This window comes from Pithys albifrons, chromosome 10 (assembly GCF_047495875.1).
Source record: "Pithys albifrons albifrons isolate INPA30051 chromosome 10, PitAlb_v1, whole genome shotgun sequence".
In the NCBI taxonomy this organism is placed as follows: Eukaryota; Metazoa; Chordata; class Aves; order Passeriformes; family Thamnophilidae; genus Pithys; species Pithys albifrons.
In genome coordinates, this window is record NC_092467.1 from 22,993,484 (window position 1) to 23,006,985 (window position 13,502).

Genomic DNA, 13,502 nt, shown 5'->3' on the forward strand with positions numbered 1-13,502 from the left:
TTTGTTCTGCAGCTGATATTGCATACCCAGACTTTATTCAGCTTTATGTTACAACATAGCTGAGCTTTGTAATCTCCCTGTTCCCTTCCCATCAGAGTTAGAATTCTTTGAGGGCAATGCTGCTTGTAATCCTAAATTCAGTAGTACCACAGAGGTACAGAAGAGGCAGCATCTTTGTCATCAGAATGCAGTGGCATTAGTCCTCATTTTGTTCATTACATTATAAATGTTGTTATTCTGGGAAACTCAGCCTGGTTCTAGCGGTTTGTGTCTTCCAGTGAAGTGTTCTTCTTGGCTAAGGCTCTGAGTTTCCATATTTTATTTTAGCATATGTTGTGATTTGCCTTGGTAAATCTGAGGAGATGGAAAACTGAATGGAGGCAAAAAGTGGTTTGCAACTGGTTGTGCCTATTACCCTAGAGCATTCTGCAAGTAGACAAAATAAAGCATTGCAGCTTGATTGTCTTGTCCTTGGAGCTATTTGGTGAACCCTGCCATTTTTAATCCCTTCCTTATACCTGCCATCTTTGGTCTGTCATGTCTGTACATGGAGTACATCCTGGAGTGATGTTTCTAGAGGTGGTGTCTCTTTCTGCCTCTCTCCCTGTATGAGAGCTGTACAAGCTTTAAAAGCCCTGGCCTACCTAAATTCTTTGGTACTTTTGGTACTAAAGCAGTCTTCTCTAAAGCCTATAGTGATTTCCTTCACAATTAGACAATTTTGAAAATACTCCAAGACTGCTTAAAAGTGCTGTGGCCCTCATAGACTTGTTCTTCAGTCATGTTCTCCTGTCTGCCTCTCTCTGTAGTGCTTGGGTTTTTATGCTTTTAGTATGGGCTTTTTTGGGGCCCCTTTGGTTCTGTGAATACTGATCTGTGGCTGAAGCTTCAGGTGCACAATAATACCAACATACCAACAAATAATAACAGTGGGAACTTAATACAGGGAAACGCAATTTGCAGCCTGGACATTCTGGTTCCCACCTCGATGCCAGGAGGTGGTGAGGCACTGTGGGAGCATTGCCTAAGCAGTTTTCAGACTCATTTTCTGACTGCTAGTCAGGAGGGAAGTTACTTCCTCCTTAGAAGCCCACCTTTAAGCACTACAGGTTTTGTCACTGTAGCAGAGAACAGAGGATGCCCCCAACCTACAAATGCAAGTCTGAGATCCTGAATTTGGCAGGAAAAGTGTGCCTTCCCTCCCAGTGCCTGATGCTTCTCGGGTGGCTGCCAGTCTCCTCCCAGCCTGAAAAGGGACAACGTTCCCCAACGGGAAGTAATTGCCTTGGAAACCTTGCTGAACATCTGGGTCCAATCAGGCTGAACATCCACACCAGGCGGCCGAGCATCAGCGGTAGCGCGAAGCCTTGGAAGGGGCTGCGCTCCCGACGCCGTGGCTGCCGAGGGGTTGCATCAGGGGAGGAGCCTCCCGGGGCTTCCAGTGTGGTGCTGCTGCGTTTCTTAGCTCGCCACTGACAAGCTGTAGAATGAAACCACAGTGCTTGAGATGTAGCACAAAGCTGCAGGGCTTGGAGAGGCAAACCACAAGGCTGAGAATTTTAGTAACTACAAGCCAGAAAACAGTTTTTGGTTCTTTAGCCCTATACAGGGCTTTTTGCCTGCTGCATAAATAGAAGTGTGAGAGCTATCTGCTGATACTCCACGTTTCTCCCTACAATTGTTTTAGAAACTACAGCAGGAAAACACACCAAAATGAAAGATTACTGCAGGTGGCCCTCAATAACAAGCTCAGGGGTACTGCCCAGAAAAGTTACACAGAAGATTACAGAGCAAACAGAAATGAGACAGAAGGGAGAAGCCAGAGCAATTTCAGAGCAGTGTGATAGCTGAGGAAACTGGTTACAGAAATAGTGGTGATGAACAAGGAGAGAAACAGCTACACAGAAAGGACCAAAGCAGACAGGTTGTATTTCCAACTAGGGATAGGGACCCACCCACATCTATTTTGCATTGGCATTGAACTAACTTGAACAGAGCCCAGGTGTGGTCATCAGGGTTCACATAGCACTGGGAAAATGGGCAACAGTGATCTGTGTAGTTATCTCTTTCTGAACAGCTCCAGCAGCAGCAAGGAATAAAAGTCTCAAATGTTTATAACTTTTCTTCTTTTTCTTTTCTCTTTAATGTTTTGTGTGTAACGTAAAAGTCAAGCAAAACCTACTTAAATCCCAGAACTTACATGGAATCTCATATGGAGTGTGAATCCACACAAAAGGCATTTTTTGTCCACTTTAAATAGCTTGCAGACCTTTGGTTTGAATTGTTTGCAAAATTTAGACAATGCCATATTTAGAGTTGCATGTGAAATCGTAATTGAACTTATAAATGTATTTTAGTTTCAAGGTCACACACTATTTTTCCAGGGTGTGCCTGCTTAAGCCTATGATAAAATGGTTTCACTGAATGAGTAGCTGTTCACGACTTTTATCATCTTCATTTCTGTGAGACTTGGAGCGTGCTTAATGCAAGTGGAACCTGTGATTTTATTTAATTTTTCCCCTCGTTCCCTGGGACTGGAAAGCCTCTACTTCACATGTGCCTGTAGGAAATTCCAAAGGTTTAATATTTATCCATTTTTTAATGAATTTTCACAAGGAGGCAAAACTCAGCTGACATACCAAATCCCTTAAATCCCTTGGTCAAATGGATGTTGGACTTTATTAACATTTATAAAGTTTTTTTAAATGTTGGGATCAGTCAGTGGCTGAAAATGTCTTATTATAATGGAAAGTGTTAAACTGCTTTGACACCGGGCATTCTTTCTAATTCAGCTATGATGAAAGAATGTGACTGTTAATTAGGAATCTTTTCCTTTTAGGGTTCTGAGAGCATTTTGTCATTTTTGAAATGTGAACCTAAACTCATAAGATGCTTGCCCTGGTCATCAAAAGTGTACTATGTTTGGGCAGTTTTGAGGGAGCACAGGATAGCAGTGGGATTTGACTTTCTTAGTCTGTTGGTTTGGATGACGGTGTGCATCCTCCTCAAGTTTGCTGTGTTAATGCCTTTTGTAGCATGAGCCATCTGCCAAAGTTTCAATTTCAGGATATGAAATTCAGCAGCTAAAGATATCCATGGGATTGTTCTTAGTAAGGTGTTTAGCATCACGTGGTGTGAGAGTTCACAGGAGCCGAACACAAGGCTCCGAGTACAAGGAGCATGTGAAATGCAGCAGGCATTGACTGTGGCAGCATTCCTGTTGATAATTACTGGGATGATTAGAACTGAGCAGGGGAGGCTCCTGAGAATTTTGCAGAGGATCATCAATTTTCAGCAGTGCCCTGAAAGCAGCTGTAAAGTCTCTGTTAAGATGCAAGCAACCCAGAACTGGTGTAAATAATGAATTCCAGAACATGTGGGTTTTATGTAAAGTGTAGTGTCTGTCTCTTCTGCTGGTCATGAAGTTCTCAGGGAAGATGGCTCAATGGTGTGAGAAGGAGACACTCAATCAGATTACCCTGCCAAAGCTGCCAGTTAGCAGATTAAAATTCCTGCCATCCCCCCTGTGCCCTGCTCTGTATTAACCCAAAGAGTAGTGAAACATTGAAATGCAATTTCTGTCTAAGTCCTGTCACCACGGAGCCTCTAGTTATTTTGAGGGTACTCCATGCTATGCCATCTGAATGGTATACTATGTGGCTGAAGTGCCAACAAGACTCAAAAGATGACACCAGGGACAGGGTCATTCCTGCTGAAGTCCAAGCCTGTCTGTCTTCTTCACAGTTGCTATCCAGGCTAGCTCAACTGCATCAGTGCGTGCTGCTGTCACCTCTCCAGGATGCACAGGTTCCCTACAACGTTATACTAGTGCCAGGTGTCAGTGAGCAGGAACAGTGGGAACTGCTACCATTAGTGAATTTTCATATTTTTTGTATAAAATAATAGAAATCTGTTGTATTTTGTATTTAACTGTGTTGTTTTATCTTTCTTTTTTCTTTTTATTCTTTTTGTTTGTTTGTAACAGAGTGCCTCTGATGGCTTTTGGAAGTCAGTGGCAACCCGTGTCCCAAGAGAACCTCATGAGATACGTATCCTGAATCCCTACTTCATCCAGGAGGCAGCCTTCAGCTTCATTGGACTGCCTTTCAACAATGGCCTGATGGGCAGAGGGGTAGGTATAAAGCAAAGCAAGCAAAACCACAGAGAAGGATGAGAGACCAAGCAGCAGAGTAGGCTGTTCTTATTTTTCCTTTGAGTTTCTGTTGTTGGACATCAGAAGGAAGGGACTTTGGCTCTGTTATGGTGGCAGCACTCAGTCTCCTTCAGACCAAGGCAAGATCCTTCCTGATCTGAGCATTTGGGAGGAGATCAGCATTTCAGCACTGTGAAGTCGCATCCCAGGCTTACAGTAGAGGAGGGTAAAGTTTGTTTGGTAAGAAATTCTGGTCTTAGAGCAACAAGTTTTAGATGTAAAAGCTCACAAAAGAAAATTCAAACTACAGGTTTAGGTCATATTTATTAACAAAATACCTTACTGGTCATTCACATATCTCTCACCGCCAGTGCAACTTTTTGGAGTGTTCGTGTAGAGTAGGTGGTGACTTGAGTTTTCTGGATTATCTCACATTGCAGTGCTTCCTCAGAATCTATTTATATTTGCTCTACGTAATGTATCAACCATTACAGTAAGTATTACTTGGGTGGGTAAATTGCTCATGTACACATGTGATATAGTTGTTGACAGAGACCACACGTGACATTTTTGGGCACATTAGCTGACAAACCCAGAGGGAACCACTTTTGCTGGACAAGGTCTGCTTGCTCTGCCCCTTCCATTGCTATCAGTGCAGGAGATTTGCCATGTCGCAGCATGGATTTGAACTAGACAGAGTAGTGACTCATTTTCCATGCTCTAATTATATCATGAAGACTTCAGAAATATTAGAGACATTTGCTTTGTGCAAGTCATACGGGTGGATGCCTGGAGATAAGACATTTCCTTCTTAAAATGTGATGTGCAAGATGTGTGAACAGTTTCAGCCACATGGCATGGGCCTTTTGTAAAATGCACGGCTGTGTACATGTGTGTACATACAGAGGCTGTCACAGGATTCTGGGAGCACTGGATTTTTGTTCTGTGCAGTGAATATTCCCATCAACAAGGAAGTAACTTACTTTACCTCTCTGCATTCTCCAGAATTTACCCTTAGAAAGATGTGGTCTTGAGTTGTCTTCCAGAAAATCAGGACTCCTACCCCAGTAAAGGAAAAAAATCATCAGATTTTCGCCTTTGTTTTTCTCCAGATTTCTTTTTATTTTTAAACACATTATTTTAATACACAAGTTATTACTTAAACTGAGAGAAGAGAATCCGGAAATGAAAATGCTATGAACTGAAGTTTATGAGGTTTTGATAGGTTGTTTAACACACATTTGATTGGGAAATGAAGACATCTTAATTGAAACCTGATGTTTCACTTCACAAATGTCCATTTGAACATTTGAAAATAGTTTATGGAGCTTTAGGGCAAGCAGTCTTTGCCCATGACCCCTACCAGACTATGTGAATTGTAGTTTATTTCTTCATATGGGGCAATAGGAGCTCTGCAGGTGCATGTGTGGGGCTGGGATGTCAATATATGCTGGGCGGTCTGTGCACGAACACTAATATAGGGGGTTCCGTCAGGCTTTAAAAACAGAGTGTTTCTAGCCTGTGAGTACAAATTTTGCTGCAGACAACAGCTATGGACTGCTGCCATGGAGCTGCAGGGACATCACACTTTAGTGAATGATGCTGCATCAGTGCAAAGCTTACAGCTTTGTAAGTGCAAAGGCTCCAAGAGGAACTACTGTTGCCAGTGTAAAGAGGGAAGAATCTGAATAAGATCCTGGTGATACCAATTGGCTACAGACCTTTTTTTCACTCAGAGTTTAAACAGGAAGAGTGGAAATCAGAGCTTGTAGACCAAGAATCCACCTCTCATTAAAGATTTGCAAGTGATCCAGCAAGAGGAGTGGGGCCGCTAGAGCAAGGAGAGTTGCTCCACAAGGCAGTGTGACCCAGCAGCTGCAGAGCAAAGCTGGTGGGCTCAGTGTTGTGCTTTAGAGATGAGACAGCCTGGAAAACTTTAGTGAAGAAAGAAGTGTGGAAAGGAAATGGAACACAGAAAGGAAAATGCTGAGATATAGTAAGCAAAGGCACAGAGAACAGTGTGTGTCCTCAGTTTCTCCTGGGAAATCAGGTTGGAGGCAGATTGGTGCCCCTGTGCTGCAGCATGCTATGGTGTGTTGGGCAGGCTATACACAGGAGGATCAAGGCTGGGGATGCCTTGGTAATCAAGGGCAACCCAAACCCTCATAAAGAGCAGTAATATTCCACTCTTCTTTGGTTCTGATGCCTAAATAAACTTCAGTGCTTCTCTTGCACACCACATATGGTAACAATGTGCTGCCAATTAACTTTGTAATTTGGGGGCTTTTTCAGCAAGGTTGAGGAGAGCTAGTAAAATAGTTTGGGGCTGATCTCAAAGCATTTTTCCCAGGATTCAATAAAGGGTGAATGTAGTAACATCCTCTGCTATGATAATATAATTTGGGCCAGATGGTTCTGGAGGATCATAGTGGCGTGCAACTCAGATGTGCATTTTAATTGCACTTGTGACACTAGTAGCCAAAAGTATGAGCAAGAAGCGAAACTGGTCATCCATAATGAACAGTGACTTCTTTCTGGGATTGGAAAAGTTTTTGAGGGGTTTTCTCAGTCCATTTACTGAAGTCTTAAGAGAGGGAGTGTACTCTACTGCCTGTGAACTTCTCTTTTCTTAGATTAAGCTGATAAAGAAAAACCTTTAGGGTCCTAGCAATATAAAAATAATTGTTAGTACCTAAAGATGGTTTAGCACAAAAGGAATGATGTAGTAAAGATCCTCTCTAATTAAAGAATCCTGTTAAGGTGTGGGTGCAGGGTTGACCTTCTCATTAGCCAAAGGTGTATGTATGTGATTTTTGTTTAGGTGGAAGTTCTGTGTATACAGGTCTTTGGGCTTGAAACCAGGCTTCACTGGTATTTCAGTTAGTAGTTCAGGTATGCAATATCATTTGTTACACTGCAGACAGTTTATGGAACATCAGTTCAGGGGCATCACAGCTGGTTACATCACTAGGGATGGTCATTGCCATGGCATCTTTTGCTGTGTGCCAGATAGTCCTGTCCAGTCAGTAGTGCTCAGAGCCATTGCAGCACTGGCTTTATGGCCACTCTGGGATCCCTGAGCCAGGAGAGGTGGCCAGGAGAACATTGCACAAGTTATGAGGACTTTGAGGGCTCCAGTGTGGACTATGGTTTTTGTTTCTCTCTCTGTTCTGGTACTGTGCATCCAAAGATGTGTTTATGATTTAACTTCTTATGAGAATAAGCTCTACTGCCCATAACCGTAACCATTTGATTTGTTCATCTTCTGGAAACAGCTGACTCTGTAAAGAGATAAAGCATCCTTCTCTGGACTTCACCCAGCCTCAGCACCAAACAGGGTGGAGGAGCCATGTGCAGGAGGTGTTACCAGGCTGTGTCAGGCACCCAGCCATGGATTAGCACCTCTGCAGAGTGCTGACAGCCCTCATGCACTCAGGGATTAACCTCTGATGCTGGAGTGTTAGCACATTCTGGCCCAGGGCTTCTCTTAGCTGTTAGGTGGTTTTGCCTCTGGGCAGGCAGCCTTTCTGGACATGCCACTGGGGATGCTTTGCTCATTACACAGTTTTCAGCTCCCTTGGCTGGTCATGACCCTTTCTTTCATGAGTTGCCCTGGTGTCAGCAAACTTTGTCTCCTGGGATGTTCTTACCGGACTGTGACTCTGTGAAGGCCTGTTGGGTCTTTGTGGAGCAGGAGAGAGCTGAGGGATGGCAGGAGCAGAGCAGTCTGCCACTCAGTCCTTTCCAGTTATGTGCTTCTCCTTTTTTTTTTTTTGCACTCTGATGGCATCTTCTAAAACATATAGAGGGACAGGTAAAGGGCCACTGCAGCTGCAATCAGTTAAATGTAGAGACAATTTGTCATTGTAGAGCTTTGGGTTTGGGAGACAGCACATCTGCTTTGTGGGCTGGACTGTTCCATCCGTTACCACCGCAGTACGATCAGTCCATGAGCTGCTGGGGACCAGATGCTTGGACAAGCCAGTACAAGGGAGCAGATAAATGCAAACCAGCCACTGCTTGGTAAAAGCCCAGGCATGTGCCTCCCAGAAGTAACTGAAGGGAGTTTACTTCTCAGTGAGAGAGTAGTCCATGAACTCCCATTTATCATGGTGTAAGCATATATGTGGTTATCATAGAGCAGATAGCTTGTAGTAAAGTCATGCGCTTGCTTGGCCTCTGTTAAATCCTTAAGTCCTTTAGAAATACTCCCTGCATGGCACATGAATCTGCTCTATGACAAATGGTGAATCAGTCAGAGCTTGTGCATCAGGTGGATATGGTCAAAGATACTTGGATTGGGCTAAGGTGTATAGGAGCTCAGCAGTCAACTGGCAGAAGGGAACTTGCTGGCCAGCTGGCTTGTCATGTCTCTAGCACCCAGCCACTAGCCCTTCCACCAGTTCTCCAGGCTCCGTCCCACTCACAAAAAGGGATAACTAGGGGAGCTGAAAGCAGTGTTCCAGATGCACTGCTTTGTCTTTTGAAGCCCAGTATTGTAGCTGATTTTATGCTGTGGGAGCAGCAGTGTGCCTTGTAAGTTCCTGTAACAGGGACCACTCTGCAGAGTGCCAGGCACTTGTCTGCTCACAGTGAATGACACCAAATTGGTTTTTATGCCGTATGTCCAAACTTTTCAGCTGACAGAAACAAAGGGCAAGTTTGGGTTTGCTTCTATGCAAACATGAAGAAACAAAAGGAAAATACAGTGACTGTTGAGTATGTTGTGATGACTGTTACAGTTTTGTTCTGTATTACTTTTGTTTTGAAAACTTCATTGCTATTAGGTGATGACGTCTGTAACTGTTAAAACTAAGGTAGCAATTTTTCCCAGGTAAGCAATTTTTCAGGTTTTCCCTCAAATAATTTAATATAGTAGTCAAACCAGTTTGAATATCTAAGTGCATTATTGTTTGTAGGGAGTTTATTCTTTAGTAACACCTTTTAATTGAAAAGGCAACATTTGGAATAGTCTGAACAATCCAATAAGTCTTACCCTGAGGCAAGTAAAATCCCATAAATAACTGGAATTCATTTAACATATTAAGGGAGTCAAATATTTCTAAAAACAGATTTACAGCAGTCATTTCCTTCCAGTCTGGCAGGCAGTGACACAGGAATGACCCAGGCACGGAATGAAAAGGAGCGAGAACTTTTCACATGCACCAAGCAAAGAGCAGTTCCGGCCCTGGTTCAGTCACCAACAGTGGATCTCCAGCACAAACCCATGAGGTGATGCTCAGCCCCAGTAGAGTCCAGAGGAGGGCTGATGTGCATTTCTGCTGACTGACTTCTGTGAGTAGAAGTCAGCTTCTAAAACCTCTTCAGGGGGATCAGTGGAAGATGAAACATCAATATGTCTTGAGGGGAAGTCTTCTATCTTTCTGCTTGCAGCAGAGAACAGTGTAAGAGCAGTTAGGAGAACCTGTCCTGTGTCTGTACTGCTAAGGGCACTTCTGGTTCCCTGACCTGGTGGTGCAGACTGGCTGTGTTTGCGCTACACAGAGCTTGCAGTGGTCCCTGATGCAGCACAAGACCAGAAATCTTTGCCTCTCTTGTCTTTATGCTTTTCTCATCGAGATCCACTGTGCACACACTCACTTCAGCTGTGGAGGACACATACCCTTGGAAGGAGCCAGGCTCCAGAGGCTCAGGCAGCCTTTGCCCAGCACTGCTGTGGTGACGTGTCGCTCATCACTGCTATGTTTGCTGCTTCTGTTTGTCACATGGCCTTTTAGTGTCATGTCTGCCTCATCTGTCCGTCTGCTGCATTCTCTCAAATGGGACTAGGTGAAGGGCTGATCCCTGGGGAGCATTATATTAGATAGTACATTTTCCAGATGTTTGGTCTTAAGCAATCAGGCCAGGCTTGAAAACGTGGACTTTCAGTTCTTGGACACTCATGCACTGAGGTTGCCCTTGTAGTTGTTTACCAGTGCTGGAGGGGGGATGCTGAACCTGTTACCTCCATGGGCCTCAGCTCAATGGGACTGAAACCATTGACACACAGCAGGCAATATAGAGCTTGCAAGGCCAAGTTTAAGTCTTGTGGTAGGGAATTGGCAGAGGGAGAGGACTTTCGGGGGTTTTATCATTCACAACTCAACACTGATTGATGAGCACCAGTCTAGGTCCGAAACTCATTATGGCCACATCTGAAAGCAGTAATCCTGTTGGACCACTCCAGCTATCCCCATGCCATGGCCTAACCTGTAATAGCCACTCTCTGTGCAGCTGGGAGGCATCCCAGGAGACTCCTGCCTTGGCACTGGCCACTGTTGGGCTCTTTCTCTTCAGCTGTTTGGTTGAAGTCAGCATTGCTTGGTGATACAGGAACATCCAGACACATAGAGGGCCATGAGCAGGAAAACAGGCTTTGAGATGGGCCAGCACGAGAGTATTATTCCTGAGGCAAGATGCTCAGATTTTGGTGTTTTTTTTTTTTTCTTAGTAAGGGCCTACAATAAAAAGAGGCCTGCTAAGTTGTTTGAGAGAGTTCTGTTTTCATAGCTGAACACAGGAGGTGTGGTGGTTGCTTTGGTATGTCTTTGGGGCACGGCACAAGGGTGTGTGTGGTGCGATAGTGCTGACGCATTGTTCAGGGCATAGCAAGCCAGATTTGGCACAGCCATGTCCATGATGCCTAACTTCTTTTGGAGTGACTTGTCCTCTAGCTTGTGCCATAGGTTGTCCGTGGTCTATTAGATTCAGATTGGAACTTAGCAGCTAACGAATTTATACGCCTGTCTACAATCAGCAGAGCTTGGAAGCTGTGTAGATGCAGCCAGAGAGTAATTACAACCATTTCCTCTCTGATACATGGCTCTTCTCGTTTGTTACTGCTCTGCTGAGAGGAGAGGAGAGCCCTTTTCTTGGACCTGGAGAATGCTGCTCAGCTGGTGTCTCTGCAGCACAGCCTAGATCCTAAAAGGCCTTGTCTTTCCCATGCCACAAGCTGGACATAAGGTAGTCTTCATTTTCAGCAGGGAGAAGGAGTAGCAGAAGCTCAGCAGGCTGCTACAGGAGAAAAAGGCTCAGTTTCTCTAGCTTAATCCAAATCAGGACCACAGTACTCTATTGACTTACTAACAACATTTAGTTAACCAACAATTGTGCATTTTTGATATTCTGTTCAAGCTAGCTCCCTTTTCCTCAAGTTCTAATTCCCCAGTTACTGCATCCCTCTTATGATGCTTCTTTTTTAACGATAAGCAGTTTGGAGCAAGTATCCAGTTATGTGTATTTGATCTGGGGACTTGTGGATGCACACACACTCTATACTTGTGTTCTTCTGTTGGGCAGTGTTAACTATGGGTAGGCTCTGCAAGCACCACTGTGCTGCCCTAACAGTGACTGCCCTCAATGAATAGCAAGGATAATAGTTTTTACAGTATTTTCAAGGTGCTTCTCTCTAGCCCAGAGTGTTCTGACTGCAGCAGTAGAATATAAGGCTACATCTCACCAATGAAGGCACGAACAGCAGCAGATCTCTGTCTTCAAGGGGGATATGCACTAGGTTGTAGCTACCACAGTGTTGGAGGGTGCTAATGTCAATAAGGCATAATTCAACTAAGAAAATTCCATCAGATCATCAGTTTCCAAATGTGATTTTAGAGCAATGCAAAACTATTTTGCTACAGACACCCTGTGAATATCTGATACTTCTAGGGACCAAGCCAGGTACATCAACTACAGTTCAAGAAGTTAGGAAGGTAGGTAGTCTCTGATATTTTAAAATCATTTTTGAGAGCAGCGTGGGTGACACTGAAGTACTGGCATGTCAGGAACTACTGAAGAACAGAAGCATATGATACAATTAGCTCCTATTTTTCCATAAAAACTACTGAAGACATTGTAGATAGAATAAAGTCAGGCAGATATCTGGTGACCAAAGGAAAGTTCACTTTCAATTTCTGTCTACAGTTATTACCCAAACAGAAGTAAGAATACGCCTGAAAGAAAATTATGGTGGTTTGGCAGTCCTCCTGTAAGGCTGGGTAGTGTGATTAATTCTCTGTGGTTTTCAAGACTCACATTAGAAAGTCAGCTCTTAAATATTAACTTGGCCAGTGAAATTCCCTCCAGTCAAAGATCCTGTGTCTCCCTTGAGCTGGACCGTGGGAATGGGCCCAGTGCAAGTGTGGGTGGTGTTAACACCATCCTATTCCCAATGACGACACAGTCTCAAGGACGTAACCAGTTATTCACTATGTTTTGGACACTGTAACTACAGCTTTGCTGAGGGAAAGGGTTTTGTGGCATGTCCACTACCAGCTGATGCAATTCCAGTGACATCCAAATGTCATCTCCTATGCAAAACAGAGCTGAGAAATCTGAGTTAGAACTGCCATGTCCAGGAAGACAGGATGTTCCTGGGTATTTTGAAATTCGGGGGAATATTCATATCCTTGCTTAATAAACTTTCCCCCATTTTTTTTAAACCCCTACTTGATATTTTTTGTCTACCAGTGAATTAACAATTAATTAGAGTAACTAGAATAAAACCAGTATTGTTTATGGGAATATCAGCTGAAATTAAGCAGTGAGAACAAAATTACTCTGCTGTTTTCCCAACATCAAGAGTTGGCACAGGAGGATGTAGGAAGGTCTTTTCATGTCAGATGTGCACTGTTACAGTTGTGCTGCAAATGTTTTAATTTAATGTTTCACTGACTTAGCCATAAGCAGTTTTTGTCTGTCCTCAGGTTAGAGTAATTCCAGTGCACTGTAGTGAATTTCTCCATAGCACACGAGTTCTGCTCCAGCTCTGCACATCTCAACTAGGGTATGGGTGACATTCTTTGCTGGGAAAACATTGTTCTTCCAACTGGTCAGACAATCAGAAGTGAGCAAGGTAGTATGCTGACAAAAACCGGTTCCTTTGAATGAGAGGCAGAAACTCAAAACATTGTTCCCAATCTTTTTGAGCATGCAATAGCATTGCTCACCAGTTCAGGGTAAACCATTGTCAATGTAGAATACAAATGTGCAGTTGGTTCTACATCTCAGCTAGGAGGCTGTCACCCTTGGTGGCTGTCTGAGCATGTCCTCTGAATTCGTGATACTTTTGATACGGCCGGTGTTGGATGCTCTACAAATGAAGATCAGATATGTGGGTGGATTTCTCAGCCTCTCCCTAGCCCCTAGGGCAAAGCTGCATCTGGATTCATCTGGCTAAAGGGGCGCTACAAAAGTCAGGGAGCTAGGATCTTACACTGGAAACACCTGTCTGTCCCAGCGGTCACATTTATCTGAACACAGAGAAGTTGTAGGTGTCAACAAGGCCTCAGCAGAAGCCAGGTGAAATGGGAAGACCTGAGGCTGGACTTGAATGCAAATGACAGGCCAG

The 13,502-nt window shown here is 43.9% G+C and overlaps 1 protein-coding gene across 7 annotated transcripts in view; it reads left to right on the forward strand.

Annotated features, from left to right (window-relative positions):
* ST3GAL3 (ST3 beta-galactoside alpha-2,3-sialyltransferase 3) overlaps positions 1 to 13,502 on the forward strand; it is a 176,749-nt gene that overhangs the window by 145,646 nt on the left and 17,601 nt on the right. For all 7 annotated transcript variants that reach the window (XM_071564552.1, XM_071564556.1, XM_071564550.1 and 4 more), the window contains one exon: positions 3,986 to 4,132. In XM_071564552.1, the coding sequence (XP_071420653.1) occupies positions 3,986 to 4,132 (147 nt within the window). The remainder of the gene's footprint in view (positions 1 to 3,985; positions 4,133 to 13,502) is intronic.